The sequence below is a fragment of the Hydractinia symbiolongicarpus genome, chromosome 13 (assembly GCF_029227915.1).
Source record: "Hydractinia symbiolongicarpus strain clone_291-10 chromosome 13, HSymV2.1, whole genome shotgun sequence".
In the NCBI taxonomy this organism is placed as follows: Eukaryota; Metazoa; Cnidaria; class Hydrozoa; order Anthoathecata; family Hydractiniidae; genus Hydractinia; species Hydractinia symbiolongicarpus.
Genome location: NC_079887.1, coordinates 6458498 through 6482368, shown reverse-complemented (window position 1 = coordinate 6482368; position 23871 = coordinate 6458498). Strand labels below are relative to the sequence as shown.

Below are 23871 nucleotides of genomic sequence, written 5' to 3'. Positions count from 1 at the left end.
TCAGTTGACCATAATTTTTTTCCAAGAAATGAATTTTAGGAGTAAGCTATGCAAGCAACTTTTTCTTGTTCCTATCATTTTTAACTACTCTAGCTGCGTGACGAACGGACGGACGGACGGACGGACGGACGGACGGACGGACGGACGGACGGACGGACGGACGGACGGACGGACGGACGGACAGACAGACAGACAGACAGACAGACAGACATTTCGTATGTCTCGCTACTTGAGGTGCCATCTTGCGCAGAGACAGACAGACGACGGCTATTATTATAGAGACTAGTCGTTAGCCCGTGGAAAATATATCGCATTTGATATTCGTGCGCATTTTTAAAAATTTCGTGTTTCCGTTACGGGACGCCGCTTTCGCAGACACACAGGCAGACGACGGCTATTATTAAAGAGATTTTACGAAAAAATATAAATTCTCTGTAACGCGAAATAACAATAATACTCAACAAAACTGTCTCATCACATTTTATACCGGGAAGATATATTCGGGCCTGTTCCTCCTCTGTACTACTTAATCAGGAAAAAATAATGTTTTATTCATTCAGTCATGGAAAATCAAAAAAAGAAAAGGAAGCTGCAGAGAAAACTTTGTAATGCGCTCTCTTTGTATTTATTTTTTTAAATACTTCAGTTGACATTCGACCCTTGTGAAAAACAAATGATAACTTTTCTCTCATTGTGTTTGTCGCTCTCCACCGCTCTATTATTCTTGCTACTCTCCCCCGTCTCTAAGGGATATGCAAGTTTTTTGAGGGAGTAGAAAAGTTCTTTATTGCCACCCCTACCACCACTGTAAAAAAGAAACCCTAAAGACTTTTAAACCGCCGTGCTAAACTCCTTTTTTTCTAACGTCTGTCAAAAGCCAACCTCATTTCCAAGACAGTTTGCCTTTTCACTAATCTGGTAGCAGCTGATGTATAACACAGCTAACGGAACAGTGTCATATATAAGAGTCATAACAGTGATAACGGCTCACCCTAGGAAACCCTAGGAAGAAAAATTATTAAAAAACATTAAAGTCAGTATTTCATGCTGATTTCTACGCATACTTCAAGTCTAAACTTACAATTTTCCACAAAAACATCTGTTTCCGCTTATTACCCTTTTATATATTGATGATTTTTAGATTTTTATGATTTTTCTTTTTCTGAACCGCAAAATTCGACCCAGCGTTGTATATAATTCTATTCTGGAAAATAGACTATGTAAAGAACAAGAGGACGGAAATGCTGCGTGATGTTCGCGTGATCTTACTATAATTACGTTCTGACATCTAGCTTCGGTAATTTCGCGTACATTGCACTTCAATCCATGCTTTTATATTTGTATACACTATGGCATCTGGATCAGTTTCCAGCAGTACGCATAGGACACAGGAAGTGACTGTGGTGGAGGTACGGAATCCAGTTACTTATGATACAAATAAACCGTTTACGGATTACGAAGTATGTATAAAAACTACAAATAAGGCCTTTATTATTTCACAATCGTTTGTGAGAAGGCGATACTCAGACTTTGTTTGGCTTAAAGCATGGTTGCAAAGGAATAACGAAGGTTTTTCTTACAGAAAAACACCAAGTTTGCCTCCGAAAAAATTGGTTCGTCGATTTGACAAAGAATTTATTGAAGAACGAAGGCAAGGTTTGCAAAAGTTTCTTCGCAAAGTGATAGAGCAAAATGTTTACTTGTCTGATAAAGCTTTACATTTATTTCTTCAAAGTGGTATGTCTGTAAAAGATATAGATAATTATTTAAATGGTGGCATCAAAAGCCACCAACAAAGCAATGAATCAGCAGCACAAACCTTGTCAGAGAATGACCAAAATGAGGCACAAAATAATAAATTGTTACAAATAGATGAAATTCCTAATGAGAGAAATTCATGTAATGAGTATAGTTCATTGACAAGCTCTTCATTTAGTTCTATTGGATCTTCTCTTGCAGATTCCTTTGAGAAAATAAATATACAAGATTGTCATCCAAAAGTAGAACTGGAAAATTGTACTAAAGAGGCTTCAAATGAAAGCTTAGACAAAAATAAGAAAGACTTTGAAGAAGAAGAAGAAGAAGAAGAGCCTTTAACGAAAAGAAAGTTAACTGATGAAAGTTAAAGTTCACAATTACATGGAGCATTGTATGTAAGGTTTCGTTTAAAGTAATAATTGTTGTGATTTTGCATGGAGAGCACTGGATATGTACAGGGAACAGACTGCCATGATTAAAGATATTCATTCAAACAAGACTTATGATAAAATCGGTGAAACTTGTTTGCTGAAAAGCACTAAATTCAGTATGAATATAATACCTTTATTTAAAAATACATCTAAAAAGCCTAGACAGATGTTGCAGATATTTGTTTAGAGTCACTGAACTCCCAATTTTTTATAGAAAAGATAGATTATATATCATCGTGTCTACCCATAGCCTTTTTTTGCTTTGCTTTAAAATGCTGACTGTGAGTGTAATAGGGTCTGGTAACTAGTTTTAAAGAGTCATACAAAAATTAGTGTGACCAAGATAACTATCAGAGTTTAATAAAGGCCAATTTCCATTCAATGTGCAATTGTTTTCCGCTGAGCAGGAATGAAGTCATAGTTGAACCTCCCCTTTACAAAAGGTTGTAGGGGGGGGGGGGGGGGGGGGGGTATTTATAGGAAATTAAGTATTTTGGTCAATCAGTGTTTAAAAGCTTGGCATGCAAGTTCAAAATTTTTGAAATAAACTTGCACACCAAGGTTTTAGCTGCAGATGTTTGTTTTATCTTTGCTAAATTCACAAGCCCATTCGTCTGCTTAATTTTCCTCCCATGGAAATACAACCTTTTTGGCCACATGTTGATGGCTGGATGTTTATGATTTTTTTTATTATTGTTTCTTAAATGACTCTAATACCAGATGTTCGTGATTTCTGCCCTATCAATTATGCTGCAAATCTAAATCTATCTATCTCACTTGACATAAAAGTTTTTAAACTTACCTGTTTTTGTCTGTCCTTATATTGGCAAATTGATTTTTATATCACCACTCTCTTAAAAAAATAAGAGTTTGTGAACACTGTGTATATACTTAAACTGTGATTAAAAAGGAGATGAAAGAGACATTAAAAACCATGACACAACCAGAACAGTTTGAAGAAGCCCAATTGAGCACAAAATATTTTATATATCAATACAGACACAAAAAATAAAAAAACTGATTTTAAAATTATTTTTGGTAAGTGTCTATTTTTGATAATTACAAATATTTTTTTGTTTCATCTTACTTGCTATGATTTTAGTATTATATGTATATTACTAGTATGTTGGTTACTCACTGATAGCATTATAATTTGAAAAAAAATTATTTTATATGTCAAAATATCAAACCATAAATTATCATAAAAACAGCCATAGTCATTAAAAGAATTTAAATTCTTCGGTTTAGGAATCTGGATTTATTTGCCAATGATATGGCATTATCATTTTTATTTGGAAATAACAATATGGCAAAGGACACCATAATGCTTTTTGAATTCAATTTTGTTTTTTACTAACCAATTTTGGAACTTGGTGTCCTTTATAATTAATGATTTTTAAATGGTACCCCATCAAGTGCTTCCTTTAATAGTTTTAAGTATTATGACTTCATTACAATGAACACATGCTTTGGTTTGAATTTTGTTTTTCAGCTATATTTATAAAAAATTATATCTATTTTTTTGTGTATGAATAAAACACTTTCTGTAAAATTATGACACCTTTTTAAATTTGCAACACTTCTGGCACTAAGTATTACATAAAGTGTAACAAGAAATATTATTTTACAGAAATAATCAATTTTGAACAACGTCATCAGTATATATACAAAATTGGTCATTTTTTATAAGAGTAAGGTATAAAAGTTTAAATATATTATATATATGCGTAGAAAGGAAATATATTATATCTATTATTGTTATAAATTTCACAATTTCAAAAGCTGTTGCAGTATCATGTGTTGTTGTTCAAATCCAGAAATGTTCATGTTGAAAATATTTTTGTACAAAATTGTCAGTCATTAAATTAAGTCTAATATTTTTATATAATTTTCTGTGTAAATAATAAAACATATTTGATGCATGCAATAATGCACTATTTTTTGTCTGAATTTTGTAATTGATATATATATATGGATGTATATATTAACCGCTGATTAAAAGTGAATTAAATCATGTCTGTTGTTAGTTTTTTTTTATTTGATACAAACATAATTTTTCCTTCCTTTTAGTAAAATGTTTTAAATTGAGACTGTTTCATTGTAAAAGAGCTTCCTGTTAAAATTTAAAGATGTGTTAAGTGCTTTCTATCCTTTTATTTTTATTTATTTTATAGCTAAAATTAAAATGGCGTACTGTATGAGTAAAAAAAGTGATAGATTTAAATTTAGTTGCAAAAGAATAACCTATCGCACGGTGAAGTCAGCTTTATCTGGTAAGCATGCGTTTGTTTTGTTGTCTTAAAGCACACTAAAATCAAATATATAAGCCCAGGTGAATTTAATTTTTGAAGTCTCTGTCCAAGTACCTAATTATTATAATTAATTATTTAATTATTATTATATATATATTATTTATATTTATAATTGTTTTATTACAGATAATTAAACTATAGTTGATTCACATTTTAAAGAATTTCATATTTAATTATGCTGCATAAATTATCTGGATTTTCCCATAAAAAAACTGATATCAACTTAATTCTTGTTATCTTCCAATATATGGTAACTGCACTGACCATAGCCTGTACTGAATGCATCAGGAAAATGAAGTAGTGGAGCATGCTCAACTTCAGTAAAATATCCAGATTATAACAGCACCTTTTCTTAATCTTTGAGATCCTTTCTCCACTTCTCTCAGACAGTATGTTGTATTTACTCACAGGATCACACTTCTTATTGCCTGCACAAATCTGCTGCAACAGCTGCATGCCAACTAACATAATTGGTGATGCAAAACTAAGTGGATCATAAATTGAACTAAAAGAAGAGAGAATACTTCAATGGTGTATCTTCAACCATGATTAGGTCAAAATTCTTTAATTTTTCAGCTTTTTCTGCCTCAGGTATTTTTTGCAGAACTTTTTTTGAATTAGAAAACAATTGGTAAGTTGGAATTCAACAGGTGCACACATCAGGATTCCCACACCTCCTCACAACCCTTAAATCTCCTCAAATTCGAAAGGTCTCCTCAATTCTCCTCAAATGTCCTCAATTTTTTTTGAAATTTATATAAAGTTTTCTTAGCAAATCTCCTCAAAAAAAGTTTGACATTTAGTTATTTTTTATATATGCTAGTTTTTGTATTATTTATTTTGAATTACCACAATTTGTGGTTGCCGTGGTCTGTGTTTGTATTTGAAGCAAAGTTTCTTAGTTATTTTTGGTAAGAAAATATTTAGATGCCAGTCTTTACGTTTCCTTATTAAAGGCAAGTTTTTCTCCTCAAATCTCCTCAATTTTGTTAACAAAAAAGCTGCAACAACGTTTCTGCCGTAATAGTTAAACATTAATAGCAGTTTTACGTAGAACTCAATGGAACAACCTACCATGACTTACCTCCAAACAATTGAACTATCATTTTAATTCCTTTTAAGGGAAGGGATAGATTACGGTGGTCTAATGACCACCGTAGATATATCTTAAAATGTACTGATGCATAGCAGTAACTTCCACTAGATAAATCATTGCTTAGATTTCTTCGATAAACTAATTTTTGAGGAAAATTTATGTGGGTTTTAACACTTTAGATTAAAATCATGCAGAAGGTTGTCCATTGTATGTGTTGCCACTGTTTTTTGATTTTTTTTTGTATACTGTTGTAAAATGAACCACATGCAATATACCGAAAGAAAGAATTTTTGTAGAATTAGACTGTTTTAAGCTGCAGGGACTACACATTGGGAAACGCAGTACATCAAGGAATTCAGTATGCTATATCTAAATGTGTAATTTTTATTTATTCCACTATAAGGTGAATAATTTCGAAATTGTTTAAAAATACTGGTTATATACAATAATAATTGTGAATTTAATTTTGAAATTTCAGGATGTTAAAAGATTTCCCTCTATTACTTTCAAGATCTACTTCATATAGTATTCTGAAATTTATTTTATAATTTACTAACTGTTTTCTTTTTTTATTTATTATTATAATTGGTTAGCTTTATCAATTTATCAAGTTTAATATATTTTACACTGTTTTCAATGAATAACTGAAAAAAACGGCTTCTTAAAGGTGCTGAAATAGGTAAGTTAACAAATTCTTGTAGGGGTTTGCTCCAGGCTTGACTCCAAATGCGCTTATGTTTCGCTCCACTTGGCAATTCACCCAAGGAGAAAAAAGCCTGTATCCTCCCCTGAGATGTTAGTAGCTGCTAATAGAAAATTCCACATTTCTTGTTTCTGTTTTTGTTGAGAATTTCACAATATCTTAATCTGAAATGTCAAAAAAGAACAAACAACAAACAAAAATCAGTTTTTGAAAATGTTGCATATTTTTTACCCATAGGATCTTACTTTTGTTGATTTTTGCTACCCTTGCAAGCCAGCTATTTTGGCATTTTGGATTAAAACACTTGGTAAAAGACAAAATGGATCATACTGGAATAATAGCATTTTTTAAAAATTCTTATTTTTTGTTGTTAAAATGAGTTAAATTTCAAATTGTAAGATGCTATGTAAAAGACCGAAATATAACTGAATTTTAGTTGCTCTAAACTTAAATTTGGCACAAGTTAAAATGGTCAGTTTTTAAATTTCCAGGCAAACATTTTGTGCAGGACAGCAGAATAATGTATACCAAATGAACTGATTTTTTGTTGCTTTATATTTGACACAAAGTTTTGTAAGACAGTAAATAAACTTGTATAGGCCCTATATGTTTACTTATAAAATTTGATTGCAAACCGATGTGCAGATCCTAAGTTAAGGGGTCATCAGCAAAAAATTAAGAGGCCTGGGACAAGCAAATGAGTATTATTTTGGCAAAAAATTTTATGTTATCCATTAACCTTTATAATATCTATATATTGATAAAATTTGAATGCATGTTCTTTAACAGGTCTAAAATTACTTATGACAGAAAATGTCAAAATTTGCCATTACTTAAATATGACATCATAATTTATGCAACGTAATAAAATCTGAAATTCTTTAAATATCTTGAGAATAAAAAAGAGCTTTTTAAAAAATTTAAAAAGACTTGTTAACCAACTTTTTAACCTCTATAATTAAGTCCAACATCATTTTATACATTGGGTTCCCTCTAACTAGATTTTGCACCTTGCAAGAAATTGTTTTTTATATTTTGTGTCAGGTTTTTTGGGGGAGGACTGAATGTGATTTGACATTTTGTGTAAGATTTTATCAGTATCCAAAGATAATGTGCAATATGCCAAAGAACTTTTTTGTTTTACAAATTACTCTACGAAAACTGCTATTTTTTTTTGATATTGTAAATTTTCATTTAATTTTGTTTAAAAATACTTTTCTCTTTGGCATACCATTGTTAACATTATTAAAATTTAATTGAGAGATCTTTTCCAGTGTTATTCTGCCTGAGTGGATATTTCCACAGGCTTAGCAACTAGCAAAATTATAAAACTATTAAAAATGTGTACAAAAAAGTTTAATAAGAACAGTTTTATAGGAAATATTTTAGAGGGAATTTTAAAGGAAATAGTAGATAACATTATGTACACCCATAGACAGTTACCATATTTCGTTAGATTTTACTTTTTTAGGAGAGCGAGGTCTGTGATGGCTGCTGAAGAACTTATGTCAAAAATTCCAACCTTTAAGGAAGCAGATTTACTAGCTGCACCAATCACATCGCTGGAAACATTGAAATCGCAAGCATGTGAAAAAATGAAGTATAAGATGGAGTTATATGTTACATACTTACAAACAACTTTCGTGAATAAAGTTTCAGAGTATGAAATAAATAAAAGGTTTGTTATTGATAGATGGAATCGTGAAAAGGGTGGAGGTGGTATAACTTGTGTCTTACAAGAAGGTTAGTTATTTTGATAAATTTTGTCTTTATATTTTCCAGACTTACATTTAAAGTAACAGTAAGCCATCCTGTTTTTACCATTCATTAGTTTTGAAATCAAATTTTTGTTAAGAGACCAGATGCCCACATGGTCCCATCTTCTACTATCACTAAACTTTTCACACTTTTTTCACTCGTACTCAAATATAACAGGTTAAGAAGAAAGGGTTACAAAGGATTGGGAAATTTTGTAAAGTCATTCCAATGCACAGCCTTTTTACAAGCTTGTGAGCTTGTATTAAAACGCAAATGTGTCCTACAAGAATGGAAATTTTTGCCTCTCTGAGCACCGACACGGGAGTCGTCGTGTGTTCGAATCTCATCTTGGTAACTATTTTTACTTTTTTTCATTTTAAAAAGATAAGACAAGTGTTCAAAGCACTTGTTTAACTAACTAGTAAATAAAGGTGTTTCCACCAAACTTTTTAAAAGTAAATGTAGGCAGAATTAACTGAATTAATGAATTTCGCAAATTTTGGGGTTTGTGGGTTTGTGGTCTTTCTTCTTCTTGTCAGTCGATTCACCCAAGACGGACCCATCGAAAATTTAAAGTTCGAGGAATTTTCCGTTCAGGAAGGTCTCACAAATCAATTTTGAAAAATAAGTGTGTAACAAATATTATTGCGTATCTGAATAGTAAAATATGTCGTGTCTAACTTCGTAACAAAAATCCCAATTTGATAGACAGCTTTTTGTAAACTTTATTCGCGAGGTTGTTTGCGTATATCATACGTCTTGTTTATGTTTCTTTCCATTGGTTAATTATTACTTTGGATACATTCTCTTAGGAAGAATGTTATATTTATTGTATATGTCCTAATGTAAGTTAGAATATTAATTGGACTGGACTTTGAGAAGAGCTGTTGTGTAGAGCTGTGTGTTGTGCTATGTTATTTAGAGCTTAAAACAATAATCATATTAATGTATATATATTAGGGGTTGAATAATCTGTGACGAGATCATCAGCCTATTGTGTAGAGCTTGAAATTGTAATCAAGAAAATGTATAGAATTTTATTCTTTGGCGGAACAGTAGTACCTTTTTTAAAAAAAATAGACATTGACACACCCAAAGAGCACGGCAGCACTGTGTACCCGCAGTTCAACACCGCACATGCACCAGACCTTATAACTAATCCTTTTAATTTGCTAGGTTTCTTAGATTTGTTAAGAAAAACATGTAATGAACTTGCAATTAAAGCCCCTGATTTAGATTAAACAGTATGTGGAATATGCAAGTACCTCGATAAATTTAGATACCTCAAACTGCTTTACCATTCATAAAATGTTTGCAAGATATTAAATGCTATATACATTGACAAACTGTTGTGGCGCTTAAGCGGACCCTGATTGCTTTCACTGCAATTTACTGAGAAAGCTGGGTGCTCAAATGTAGGAAACGTCGGAACAGAGTCAAACTATAACCAATAAAAACATTGAGATTTGAAATAATATACAAAGTTTACAAGCATGTTCGATGCATTTATGACTGAAATTTTACTTTTTGTGTTTTGGATTTTTTTTTGGTGGAAAAAGAATAAAATAATATGAAGAAATTAAAACACAACATCGCACACTATTTAAGTTAGAGAATTTGTAGATTAAGGAACCTGACACACAGATTTAAAGTAATGTTTTGATACAGTATGGTAATTAATTATATCAACAGTTATAATTTTTGTTACTATAGCACTGCCATTTCTATTGATAAGACTTGAAAACAATATTTTATGAGCTTTAAGGTTGTTATGCCTGTTATATTATCTCTATTCAATTTCTTAAAGAGTCTTGACTGTGTTTTTTTTCTTTTTAGGTGATGTGTTTGAAAAAGCTGGTGTAAATATGTCAGCTTTGTGGGGAGAGATGAGTGAAGCACATGTGAAGGCTTTAAGAAGTCGTGGAAAAGACATACGTTTCGAAGAAACAAACAATTATTTTACAACAGGTATTTTAATTATTTGTGTATAATGAGCAATGATTGATTAGACCATCTAATTAATTTTCTTTCTCCTTTATTAAGTGCCTACCTACCAATAAGAGCCCTTCCTAGAAAATGAAAAATGAAGGTATTTGCGTCAATAAGAGAAATTCAAGCAATATATTAAACATTATTTAAACAAAATGTTATAATTTGCACTACAAATCAGCCAAAAATGAATTGGACGTGCTTAAGATTTATCACATTCTTGCTAAGCATCAGAAAATTAGGTAAAGTAACATTTCAATATTTTTTTAAACGCCTGTTTTTCTGTAGTAGCATAAACAACTGACATATAGCAGTTGTGGGCCGAATTAACACATTTTTTTATTCAGCTATATTCCGCCATTTGAGAGAGCAAGGAATAGACAACTCTAAAGTAAAGGGCCATACGTCAAAAACTTTCTTTATCTTAATTTCAGGAATGACTTGTATACTTCAAGCAGTGAACCCTTTTGTACCTACTTTTCACATCAACATCCATTTCTTTGAAGTTATTGACAGCACAGGGAAATGTACATGGTGGTTTAGCTGCAGTGCAAACCTTATCCCGAATTATTTGTGTGAAAAGGTATTTTTATTTACTTTTGTTTTGGCGTGCGAGAACTGCCCAATAATAAAGTTCTCCCTAAGAAATAGTGACATTGCAAGTAGAGCCAGTATAATTGAAATTTACTTATTACTTTATGTTAAAATTAAAAATTTGCCTGTCGAAACTAAAATAAAAGGCTAAAATGAAAAATAAAGTTAAAAAAAAACGTGTCATCGGTTTGTACTGATTTTTCAATTTTTTTTAGGACTTTACTGAATTTCATGACATTCTTAAAAGTATTTGTGATCAACTCGATGAGTGTGCTTATGAGAAATACAAGAAATCTGCAGATGGCTACAATTACAACGTACATCGAGGTAAGAAGAATCTTTGAAGTGGAAAAATGATTGCGTCTTAGTTATTTGCGTCCTGGTGTTCTTTTAAAAGAATTAATTTATGTGTGATAAATAAAATTGACTGAACAATTCCTTTATGGTAAATTCCATTGCCTGACAGTACTAAAAAGTCCTTAAAGCTCTTAAGATTTGCATGAAAATAGGAAATGTTTTGCATTTTCCTTAAAAATAGACTGGAGTCAAAAACACCGTCCATCGTCATAACAAGCTTTTACTCTCCTCCTAAGATGATCTGTGTTTTCCAGTACTAGCTTCAACTTAAAGCAAAACTCTACAAGTTTTGTTATGAAGAAGTGCCTAAGCTTTAACTGTTTGTCATTTTTAACTTAAATCGACTTGCAATGATATAACAAGTCCACATCATCGTTTAAGGTGTTTTTTTAGTTTAAATTTTTAAAACTGAGTGTGGGTTTGTAACTTTTCACGGATATTTTTGTCGATTAATGTAGTCAGGTAGTTGCTTTGCCTGTTTTATTTGTTGCAGTCAACTAAATCTCAGTGATCTCGAAAAAATTTCAAATTCGTACGTGTGAACTTCTACTTTAGTAATTTTCTGAAGTGTATGATAATAATTCACGTGAGATTGCACATGGATAGGAAGTAATTAAGATCTGTTGACATTTTAATATATAATTAATATATATTAATATATTCTTTCTTTTAGAGGAACATTGTGGTATTGGAGGCATTTTTGTTGAAGATCTCTTTTCAGAGTGTGTTAATAAATGTTTTAGTTTTATTGCCAGCTGTGGCGATATTATATTTCCATTGTACTTGGTCATAGTTGATCGTCATATAAAGGAAAAGTATACAGAAGATCATGTGAAATGGCAACAATTACGAAGAGGGAGGTAATGTTATCTTTTCAAAATTTATCCATTATCAACAAAAATAAAGGTATTCGAAATGAGTCGACTGCATTGTTCTTTATTTTTGTTATCATCAATATGTATACAGGATGTACATTTCAAACACATCATTTAACAACTTGATAATCATCGTAGAAGGAAAATATTTGTGATAGATCGTTGTTTCGCTGTATTTTGATTTATTTATTTTCAATGTTCTCATAACCTTCGTCTGTTCACTTTATAATAATCAAATTACCCACTTTGTCAAAATATTTTCAGGTTTGTAGAATATGTACTCTGTTATGGTCGTGGAACAAAGTTTGGTCTGCGAACGCCTGGTGTTCGCATCGAAAGTGTGTTAATCACCATGCCCCTCATCGCTCGTTGGGAGTATATGCCAGTAGTTGGAAGTGAAGAAGAAGCCATGTTGGAAGTTTTAAAAAAGCCAAAACAATGGATCAGCACCGTCAGCAGTAGATAGAATTTAAAAAATGTGATAAATTTTTTTCTTTTTTGTAGAGTATTAGAGAAAGCTACTTTTGATGGTCAGTATCTACAGACCTTGATCACTGATAATAATCGGATATGTTGTGCTTTTGAAATTTCTAACTATAAAGCCTGCTTTCCACTTTTGACGATCTTACAGCCTAGTTACAGAGAGAGTGGGCAAGAAATGCTGCAGCATTTTTATTTTTTATTTTAATTGACAAGATGGATTGTGAAAAATGCATTGAAAATAATTTCAACTTTGCGATTTAGAAAGTTCTTTAATTAAAGAATTCAATTGCTTAATCAGTAAATGAATTAACAAAAGCTGTATGTAGCATGTATGTATCTTATTTGTACCAGTTTTTTGCATGGCTTTTATTTGGAATGGGTTAAAATGATTTTTTTTGGCGTGAATGTAATTTAGCAATGTTGGAAAAAATTAAATTTGGTGGGGATTCGATTTGCCAGACGCAAAAATGTTTATTTAAATAGTTTAAATAATTGCTAGTTCCATACGCTGAACTAATAAAAGCATAAAAAAATTTCTTTTCACAAAACACAGATGTCACAGAAGCGCAAAGAAAAAAGTGTTAGTTTTTGTAATATATGCTCAAAATGTTAAGTGAAAAGCAGCTGTGGAGCTTGGGTATACTGGTTCATTTAACAAGTCATATACAAAGTCTGCGTCAATTATCCCTTTATAGTGGATTGTGAGAGTTTTTCGTTGTTATAAGGTTTTATATCTGTAAATTCTTATAGATACGTGTCAGTAAAAATGATAGGAGAAAGTAAAAATATAGGAAAGAGAAGACTATATTAATACAGTAATGTAAATTTAGCAAAAATGTATCGTTTAAAATTCTGTCCTCTCTATCTAATGGATGATTTTTTTCCGATTAATTTTGCTGCGAGACATGAAAACAAAACAAAAGGATAGCATTCCACACTTTTTTTATAATTTTTTATGTAAATCAATTTTTAATTTTTATTTTGAATGTAGCTTATACAGCATTAATATATACTATATACTGGAAACTTAATATTTGTTAGCTGCAAATTTTTTATGTTGTCTTTAAACATGATTGTTTTCCAATTTTAAAGTTTTAATGGGTATGTAACATTGGATGTTGTCTTTCCAAACAAGTCATTAGCATTGCTTAATTCGCTAAAAATTAAAATATAATATTTTTGTGACGCACAAGAATTACTGCCTCTTTAAAATGGCTAGCTGTCTTCAAAAAATATTGTCCAGTATTAAAACTTCAATGAATAAAAATCTTCTAATGGGATATGCAACATTAAATTTATCTAACCTACCAAAATTCTAAAATAATTTGTCATGGAGGAGCATCATTGACAATGCATTTATCTCTTAAAGCAGAGATTGACTATTTCAGCCTAATGTTAGGAAAGACAATCTGACGTACACCGAAACTTACTCTGTGCATTTTGTTATTTTGAAATTCTTGCAGTAACTGAAACACAGACTTTTTATTTTGCTCTTTTTTCATAGTAGTTAAAAAAATGGATGCTAAAGAATTTGTCTTAAAAATACCAACCTTCAAGGAAGCAGATTTAAAAGCTGCACCAATCACATCGCTGGAAACATTGAAATCGCAAGCATGTGAAAAAATGAAGTATAAGATGGAGTTATATGTCACTTACTTACAAGCAGCTGTCGTGAATAAACTTTCAGAGTATGAAACAAAAAAGAAGTTTGTTGTTGACAGGTGGAATCGTGAAACGGGTGGTGGTGGTATAACTTGTGTCATTCAAGACGGTAAGTTATTTGCTACTTACTGTTTTTATTATTAATTGTATAAACTCAGGTTGTGTTTAAGAAAACTATATTTATCTGTTATAATTGACTAAGACAAGTTGTGATAAAATAAAACGATTATGTTAGCTAGAAATCAAATTTACGGTGACGGATTTTAAGAGCGCAGGGAATGCAAATTTATGGGTAATTGAACATTCGTATTATTGTTGTCAATTTCGTTTAAAACCTTTTTTTTAAAACCTTTTTGATGAAATTAACAACAAACTGTTTCCACGGTAATATAATAATACGCTACTTCCGTTTTCCTTTTTGTGACAGGCAAAATGGATGTGATATTTTGTCTTTAGAAAAAGACGTATTTAAAATGTCATGCGAAACTTTGTCTGTGCACACAAAAAAGCTGTTGTACTATTATTGTATTAGACTAGTCTCACCCGTGGAAAAATCCGCATTAAGGTAATGAAGCTAAAAAAACATTTGTTAATTTAACTTAAAAACCAGCGATAAAATAGACCACAAAAAACGAAATATACAACAATACTATTAACAACTAGTTATTTAAACCCGTGGTAGTATCCAATTGGAAAATCCTCTTTCAAAATTTATTGTGTGTTAAAAAACGCTTTGTTGCTAATTCCATTAAAAAGACAATTCCTCGTGACTTTGCCCGTAAAAATAAATTATAACAAAACAATTACATTCCTAGTGATTTTATAACCCGTCACGTTAAATTTTACAAAAAAACCAAATCAAACAAAAAGGTGAATAAAATACAGAATATAGTTTATGCGTTTATAATAAAAAATTGTAAAATATATAGCTGCCGTATTATTGTAAAATATTTTAGCTCATTAATGACGAAAAAAATACATGGAGGGAACAAAGGTTTATTACCAGTGGCTTTTGTATAATTAAAAAATTTGAATTAAAAAGGGCTTTTGCAGAAACATGCAAAAGAAAGAAGAGATTTTTTTTTTATAAAAGACAGAATAAAAAGAAAAGTTTAACAAATGTGACATTTTAAATGCAGTATGTTTTCTGGAGAAACAAGACATCTACTTCGCATGTCATAGAAAGGCGGAACAACAGCATATAGAGTAGTTATTAAACCCGTGGAAAAAGTCGTTTATAGACACAAAAGTAATAAAAATCGTTTTCGTTATTTTCAATAAAGGCGTCTGGAATAGTATGGACAACAAAATATTCCAAAATTTTTTTTTACCAACGTTTCTGTGAACTTCTTGAACGCGGAAAATTAAAACGCTTTGAACGACATTTTAATAGCAATATTATTGTTTGTAACTTTGCTCGTGAGGTACAGTAAAAGTCAATTATCCATAACTTTTGAATAATCAAATTTTCAAACTAAAAAAATGATTTTGCAAAAACATACAAAAGACATGATATATAAAGTTTAGAAAATGTAACGTTTTAATTCCTATTATTTGTCAATAAAAAGTAAGACATTCTCTTTGCCTGTCACAAACAAGAAGACAAAAGTGGAGGTTTAGTATATTAGACTAGTTTTATTCCGCTAAAAGAACATCAACTAAAAACGAAAAAATTTATCACTTTTTTCTTTCAAAAGTTTGTGAGTTTAATAAAAATGGGAATGAATTAAAGAAAATTAACAACAACAAAGAAACAATGGAAATTATTCACCGGTACCTTTTGCATGAGAAATTTTGTGCTGGTGGATAGTTTTTTCAAATTTAATATAAGTACAGACAACACATTGATAAAATTTCAAACTATTTTTTTTGCGTGGAAAAATAATCGTGCATTAGCAATAGTTTTGCCATGTTTATTTTTTGGATTAGCAATAATAAATGAAATTTTATCATATGACTTGTTTTAAGCCAAAATTACGATTCAATTACAGAACGGCGAAGTTCCCACAACACGGCTGTTTCAGCGGGCAATATTTCGGAAACTCAGATTGCGCATGTCTAAACATTTTTTTGAATTAGGACTGGGGCGAGATCCGTTAAAATGTAAACATATTTTAGGCTAGCTAATCTTTATTTGGATACAGCTCTATACCCATTAAACACACTGAAACCATAAAACTGAGATTTGATAATACAAGTTTATTCATTTGTCAATAAAATTTTGAAAAAATGATTAAGTTTCATTTGTTTATCAGCCACCACAACAAGCTTGGATTTTATGTCTTCTTTTTAATGAAAACAGATACCCTCTCAATCCTGTTAAATTCTAGTAAACACGAAGTTATCCTGGCACAAAATTTGATTAAAAGAGTAGTTTAGGCTTACATGAAACTTATATTAGGTTTCAATACCCAGCATATTTGACCCTACCAGTAAATAACAATACTAATATATTAGGAATTAAGTCCATTACATGCTAAAAAAGAAAACAATTTTTTACACTTTTAGCACATTTTTTACCAAATGTTTGTCAACACAGTAATTTTTTAGAAGTACTGATACAAACTTAATTTTTTCTTTACCTGTTAGATTGTTCTTTTAGCTTTCTAAAAAAGGTATGCCGCACTAGCTACATAACTTCACACTGCCTACAAATTCAAAATGATTTAGTGTAACTTTCAATTTTCCAGTTTCGATCAAAAATGTATGGCTAAATTAGACCAAATTTGCACCGGCTTCTTATATCTAGTCTATGTTGTGATGCACACCATCGCTTGCCAACGGCTTCAATAATTTTGAAAAACTAAAGCAAATCCGCGGAAATTGATTTAATGTGTGCAAAAACGATATGGAAATTGTATCCACTTATTTATTGAAACTGTTTTTATTCTGGGCCGCCATTTTGCGCCCGCAACGTGCTCAAGCAACCAGCGCATGCGCAGTCTTACTTCTCGCGCTGAAACAGCCGTGACAAGTTATTATGTCGATCATTTCTACAGTAGACGAAGTTTGAACTTTTAAAGTTCACTTGTTGATAATGTACGTAATGGGCTTTAGTTATTTCCTTAGAAACCAACACTTAGCACAGATCAATCGTATTCAGGTGAAACGCAAAAAATAACTTTACTAAAGAATATGTGACACCGTGCTTTAAAAATATATCCTAATTTCCTTGGATCGTGTAAAGCATTTGGTCTTAAACCTATCGCACGTTTTATCCATCTGACATATTTTAATTATGAGAGTTGCTTTTTTTTATAGTGTTATGTCTTCGTCTCTCAAATTTCAGGAGAAACATTCGAAAAAGCTGGTGTAAATATATCAGTGGTCTGGGGCGAGTTGCAACCTGAACAAGTGAAGTCGATGAAAAGCCGTGGGAAAGATTTGACTTTAGAGGGAAAAAACGAATTTTTCGCTACTGGTTTGTTGCTTGTGTTTTTAAATAAATTTTAAAATTTTTAAGATGTGTATCTATGTGCTATACTTGCATGCAATATTTTTTTCAGGCGTTAGTTCGGTGATACACCCACAAAATCCTTTTATACCCACAATGCATTTCAACTATCGTTATTTTGAAGTCCTTGATGACACGGGAAAGCACACCTGGTGGTTCGGAGGCGGTTGTGATATTACACCAACATATCTGTCGGAGGAGGTTAGTATGTTACCTTTATATTGTTTACGAGTAATTAGTGAAGCAGAAGCTTCTCATCGAATTGTGAAGCCCATACTTAACATGTTGAAGTACTTCTCCCTTATTTTGCGTCTAGGATGCGATTCATTTTCATAAAACACAAAAAGAAGCCTGCGACAAGCATGAAGCATCGTACTATCCAAAGTTCAAAAAATGGGCGGATGATTATTTCTATAGTCCACACAGATGTTAGTTATTTTCGTAGTTTTTTTTTTCTTCTGATTTTTTTTATAACGTTTTCGCTTAAAGGAAGAATTAGTTAAGAGTTAATTACTGAAAGGCGCTTATTATTGCAACAGACATTACAATTCAATGATAGAACCTAGTACAAACTGGATGATACTTCAATGGAGATACGAACAATAACGGGGATATATTTTATGACGTCATCAATGACTCATCCATATTCAAAAAAGTGTTTTAGAAATTTGGTAAACTCTTCTCTTCATAAAACGACGATTGAAATAATGTATCAAGAGCTTTTGATGCACGAGTAAAGAATATTACGTATAAAGGATTATTGATGGCGTCATCAACCTGACGGCTTCAAAACTTGTAGGTTTACTCAAATTTAAGGAATTGATCCATCATTGGTCTCACGTGGGAATTGACGTCAGTTAAGCTTGATTTCTGTGTTAGGTTAACGTGGGTAATTTTGAGGAATAATTTTTCAACCCACACTAACCCAAGTTAACACGTGCTAACCCAAGTTAACACGTGCTAACCTAAGTTAAAATGTGTAGATTAAGTTCAGCAAACTAAATTTCTTATATTGGTCAAAAATGATATCTATTCTTACAATAATATTTCCCCATAATTAGCTGCGAAGGTACTTGCTTTACTTCAAATATCCTTCTAAAAACGGCAGTCCAGGTAAGGCTAAATGAACTTCCTTTAACGCATAGTATTTGGTGTATTTTATCGGGACACAAGGATGCTGAAAGTCGCCTCCATGGATTTTACTTCTCTTTTTGTATTTTTCAGCCGAACATCGTGGGATTGGTGGTTTATTTTTTGATGATTTCGACGAGAAAAGCATTGAAGAATGTTTTAGTTTTATTGCCAGTTGTGGTTCAGCTATCATACCTTCATATGCACCGATCATAGAAAAGCACAGACACGATAAGTTCAATGACCAGCAACGTAACTGGCAATTACTCAGAAGAGGAAGGTGCGTTACATATTACTTTGAACATTTCATGTTGAACGTAGCTGTGTTGTGTTGTCCCGAGCGAGCAAACATGTTGGAAAAGAATTCTTCTCAATGTTGTTTGTATCTTTGTGGGTGTCGGGAAGGATTGATTTTGTGTGTCATTTTGATCGTTTTATATTAATTTTTATATTAATTATTTTATATTAAGTGTAAGATTTTTTGTAAGATTTTTTAAATTAACGTGTGAAAAACCTTTCAATAATTGAAAACATGCATAAATTGAGGCGATTTCCTTCAGGCATTATTGTCCAAAAATATTAACGTCTAATTTTCTGTTTGTGTCAGAACTCAAACAGAAGTCAAACAGTCAAGGAACATAAAATCAGTCTATTCGTATTCTCTTTTTTAGATACGTGGAGTTCAACCTGGTTCATGACCGTGGCACAAAGTTTGGTTTAGCTACCCCTAACGCTCGTATCGAAAGCATTCTCATGTCGTTACCTCTCGTCGCTAGATGGGAATACATGCCATGTATCGCTGATGGGAGTGAGGAGGACAAAATCATGAAAGTGCTCAAGAAAGCTCGAGACTGGATTTAAAGTAACAATTTGTTTCAGGGACTGGTGCTGGTGAAACATATTTCTGCTTTGTTTTAGTGAATTAGAAATGAAAGCGCGCTTCTATTTTTGAGGTGGTGATGGGCGAGCATGTCGATTCATTGCTTATCTGTCTGTCTGCTTTTTTTACGGGTGAAGGGCGGGGGCTTTTCACAATTTAGTACATAAGGCTTAAGGTGCACTATCATTTTTGCAGTTATTATTAAGAATAATTGAATCATTAGAGCATTAGCAATCATTAGGTTTACATTAGGGGTTTAAGCATGTTTATGGATATACGCACTTCATGTTAAATAAATCCATTTTAGTCTAAAATCAGTCAAAAGACAGAGACACGCAAAATGAATCTCTTTTCTTAAACTGGGGCTTCACTTGCTACTCATTTTTCTTGGGTTAGACGGATCTCAGATCTTGCAGCAATCTTTCCTGCGGGTCGGGTTTAACTCTTGACACCAAGGGATGTCCACAGAGTAATTTTGATATCATCTGAGGCATTTTCGGTGCACTTAAACAACATAAAAATTTGTACGAGTTTAAATTTTTGCTGTGTGATGTGATATCGCAAATTTCAAACTCTTTAAAAACGTACACACGTATGGTTATGCGCCTGTTTTTTATATAATGGTGCAAAAAGGCTAAAAAATGGCCTATTATGCCCAATATTTTGAAAGTAAAAATTGTGACCTATTTTTTGAAGTAAACTCTGTTTATTAGATGGCATATATTCTTTTATCATCACTTTCAATGATTAAAAATGAAAAAAACTTTCTGAAGACCTAATAAAATATATCAGAACTTTTGATTTCAGCACACAAGCTGGCCATATGTTCTTATATGCGCAATGAAAGAAACTGCTGAAAGTTTTACAATAAAGCTTTAACTTGAAGTTTGACCTGTCAAAAAAAATAACAGATCCTTGCGGTAAGGTTTGTTCAGTATCTTCTGGTTATGATGAATTCCACGGAGCGGCTGCTATGGGTTTTTTTTTAATTTAGCGCGCATCATAAATATTTTGCGTTATCTTTGTAAACTTTATTTATTTAAAATTTTTGTATGTTCCGTTGTAGTTTGTAAATTTTACTGAAATAGTATAAAGGGACAGAAAATTTTCGTTACAACGTAAAATTGTATATTAGGTTAGTGTGAATATAGACCAACTTATAAGTGTAGAATGGTGATTACCATCACATTTCTGAAGTATTTTTATGAATTATTTAAACTTCTTTAAACACTTAAGATTTTTTACGTTTTTACCAAATATTTTACCCAATTTTAAAGTGAGGTGTGTAGTTTCTTCTGTAGCCGTTTCATTTTTGGTGGAATGCATGCAGTATAATCCCGAACTCCCTATGTAATTGAAACTGTTTTTAAGTTCGACCTCCTTAAATAACCTTAGAAAAAGAAAATCTCCTTAAAAGTACTTAGTTATACTTAAAAAATTTGAAATTTTATCTACTCTCCTCAATTTCTCCTTACTTGTTATTTTTTCTGATCGTAACTTTTTGGGAAACTAAAATTGGTTTTCTCCTTAATTGTCCTTTTTTTATCTTTTTATTCTCGTTCGCAGCAAAATATCCTTAAAAAATGTCAATTTGTCTTCTTAATTCTCCTTAATATCCTTACTGTTGTTCTCATTTTATTAGTGGTCACCCTGCTGAACGGTAAATGTCTAGTGAAGCAAAAATTTTGTTTATATTTTAAGCATATGATAAGCTTATTATTTGTCTGAATTAACCAGTATTTAAGTTGTTACTGATATTCAAAATTCAAATGCATATTTTGAGTCATGTTTTTTTCGTAAAGCATATCCCAATAAATATTTTCGCCATTAAGCATAAAGCCATTTTGAAATTTTAATGTCCCTTGTAGGTTCGAGTTATCTGATATACACTGAATATTGTCCTCCTAAAAACAAAGATAACCGCCGTAGTATGAAAACAGTAAAATCTTGTTTGTTTTTGTGTGCTGATAAATAGGTAATAGAAACGGGGTTCTTAAGGTCAATTCCAGAGACGTTCGATTAACGTTTTTTTTACGCTATTTTTTAATGCAAATATTTTTGTGCTTTTTCTTTCCGCCAAGAATATTGCGCACTGTCGGGAAAACTTCATTAAAACACAACACTTTCCATTTTATACAAAATGTATTTTTAGAAACAAATTTATTGACTCTTTTTCTTCTTATGTTTACGTTCGTTTTCATCATGAAGTTTTCGTTTCTCCTCAAGTCTCCGCACCTGCAAAAAGGATGGCATATATTTACGTAAAACAGACAAATTCACGGTGCTCTCGTTTTATTTGCGAGACTAGAAAGCGAAACGTTTGTTCGTGAAAATTTTCGGATAGTCGTTGAGCAAAATTTCTTGTTTCGCTTTTGCTGTACAACATGTGTTTCTGATAAAGTTGAATAATATGCAACTGCTGTGCAACAAAATGAAAACCAAGATTAATACGTATACGGGGACTAATTTTCACGACAGACCAACAATTAAATTTTGCAGAAATTGAGTTTTTAGGTTTGGTTAAAAATCGCGAAGTATAAATGCATTAAATATTCGGAAAAAAGTTTATAAACACTAATATAATTACCTGTGAAGCTTTCTTTTTCTTAGAGTATATGATTTTATCATATAATGCTTTCTTTTTCTTCGGTAACATCATAATGGCCAGTTTCTTTTCTTCCTCTGTCATTTCCTCATTAGATTTACGTTTACTTGCAACTTTAGCTGTATAAAAAAATCATTGTTATTACTTACTGAAATGCTCCTGGTAACCGCTTGTTACGATGGCCAAGCAGGCTAACGTGCAGATCAAGGCCCTCACGCAGTCAAAAAAAGATGAATGTCAAAATCGTAATAAATTTCAGCCTGCTGTCTGCCGAAGTTGAAGTTTGTAATGTTTCATATATAGTGCAAAGTAAATAAATGGGAAAGAACTTAATGTAAATCGTTTTCATAAAAAAATCCATTTTTTAAGAGAATTATTTTTTGCGAATAGCGAGTTATTCAATAACATTCGCGATATAGAAATTTCGCAAAATTGAAAAACTCGCGAAAATTAATTCAGAACACTTTTCTCTTACGTGGAGCATTTGTTCGTTTTCCTCTCCAACAACACAAGCAAGCTTTAAATTGTAAAAAACGTCTCTCTTGAATTTTTAAATATTTATTGGATCAGTATACGCAACGATAAGACCAATCATCACAATACCTTCCGTCAATCCAGCTTTCTCTAAAGTTGTTTCTCCCTTACCTGTTTCGTTGCTTTCCTCGTCTTCTTCGTCATTCTGCGCCTCGTTCATTAATAACTGTTTTTCTTGTTCCAACATCTGTCTTCGCTCTGGTGGAACGTAATCGCCTTGTTGTTCTTCCACAAATGGAGACAAGTGAGGAGGGAGGGATGCACCAGGAACGTACTCATCCACGGGTAATAATTTTTGACAATTAACACAGTCGAATAGCCATTGCGGTTGAACGTAATGCCTACAAAGAAACAGTGATTTTTTGGTTACGTGTATTTTGCAAGCCCAATTTTGCGAGCGTTTTGTGTTGATTTATTTTTGCGAGCCTAAGTTTGCGAGCATTTTGTGTGGATTTATTTTTGCGAGTGTTTTGTGTGTATTTATTTTTGCGAGTCAGCGATTCATAAAAAAAAGGTGTGGATTTATTTTTGCGAATCATCAAATCCTTAACGTTTTAGGATGCCAGCAAAATTTTAAGATGAGAACAAAGCTAGGATATTCTTAACTTTTTACCTAATTTTATCTTGAATATTCTTATAAAAAAGTGTGAAGCCCTATAAAACCTTGCGCTAATAAAGCACGCCGATTTGCATATTTAAAAAATTTGCTTACCTGTTAATGTTCATACCCTTATGCATTGGTCGATCAACAACTTGATGGGTTATCGATTCATCCGTCTCGGTGAAAGTAGAACCAAGCGCCACAGTCTCGTCCCAAGAGACCTCGCCACCGAAACTCCTGCAATTATATATATACATATATCATAGTTTGAAGGAATTTGTTGTAGCACACATACAAAAGTAGTGTTTAGAATACAGTAAACAATGAGTTCAGTTCTTTTTGATGTGTTTGAATGCGTTGAAGTTTAAATTACGTGAAGAAAATATATTTTATTAGTAAAAACTCGAAAATGATGGGGTGTTGATAAACACCCGTACGGGCTTGGTCAGGGGTCCACAATCCCAAAATATGCAGGCATCCATTATTATGAATAAATATTTTGAGTAAATATTTAATTTCTTTTTTCAATTCTTTCTGTTAATTCAACTAGTCTTATATAACAATAAGTTGCAGCGACTTTGCTGAGCATTGCTCGTTTGACGTCCACACTTGAAGATTGAGGAAAAAGCTGCCTTTATCTTAATATTT

At 31.9% G+C, this 23871-nt stretch overlaps 4 protein-coding genes across 4 annotated transcripts in view; 3 read left to right on the top strand and 1 right to left on the bottom strand.

Moving 5' to 3' along the window:
* The first annotated feature begins 1205 nt into the window (after nucleotides 1-1205).
* Nucleotides 1206-2641, top strand: LOC130623671 (sorting nexin-10-like). Its single transcript, XM_057439178.1, has one exon. It carries the CDS (start codon nucleotides 1350-1352, stop codon nucleotides 2124-2126), a length of 777 nt encoding a protein of 258 aa, XP_057295161.1. The 5' UTR covers nucleotides 1206-1349; the 3' UTR covers nucleotides 2127-2641.
* A 1696-nt stretch (nucleotides 2642-4337) lies between these two features.
* Nucleotides 4338-13440, top strand: LOC130623669 (oxygen-dependent coproporphyrinogen-III oxidase-like). Its single transcript, XM_057439176.1, has 7 exons — nucleotides 4338-4462; nucleotides 7772-8043; nucleotides 9895-10026; nucleotides 10482-10630; nucleotides 10857-10968; nucleotides 11672-11858; nucleotides 12138-13440. The coding sequence occupies exons 2-7, from the start codon at nucleotides 7788-7790 to the stop codon at nucleotides 12337-12339; spliced, it is 1038 nt and encodes a 345-aa protein (XP_057295159.1). The 5' UTR covers nucleotides 4338-4462; nucleotides 7772-7787; the 3' UTR covers nucleotides 12340-13440.
* A 404-nt stretch (nucleotides 13441-13844) lies between these two features.
* On the top strand, nucleotides 13845-21265 carry LOC130623670 (oxygen-dependent coproporphyrinogen-III oxidase, mitochondrial-like). The gene is made up of 6 exons (XM_057439177.1): nucleotides 13845-14127; nucleotides 17308-17439; nucleotides 17525-17673; nucleotides 17789-17900; nucleotides 18697-18883; nucleotides 19275-21265. The coding sequence occupies exons 1-6, from the start codon at nucleotides 13872-13874 to the stop codon at nucleotides 19462-19464; spliced, it is 1026 nt and encodes a 341-aa protein (XP_057295160.1). The 5' UTR covers nucleotides 13845-13871; the 3' UTR covers nucleotides 19465-21265.
* Nucleotides 21266-21606: 341 nt separating this feature from the next.
* Nucleotides 21607-23871, bottom strand: part of LOC130623665 (pescadillo homolog) — a 103565-nt gene continuing 101300 nt past the window's right edge. The window contains exons 14-17 of the mRNA XM_057439172.1: nucleotides 23335-23460; nucleotides 22734-22963; nucleotides 22071-22207; nucleotides 21607-21718 (exon numbers count right to left, since the gene is read on the bottom strand). Coding sequence (XP_057295155.1) covers nucleotides 21644-21718; nucleotides 22071-22207; nucleotides 22734-22963; nucleotides 23335-23460 — 568 coding nt within the window. The 3' untranslated portion in view covers nucleotides 21607-21643. The remainder of the gene's footprint in view (nucleotides 21719-22070; nucleotides 22208-22733; nucleotides 22964-23334; nucleotides 23461-23871) is intronic.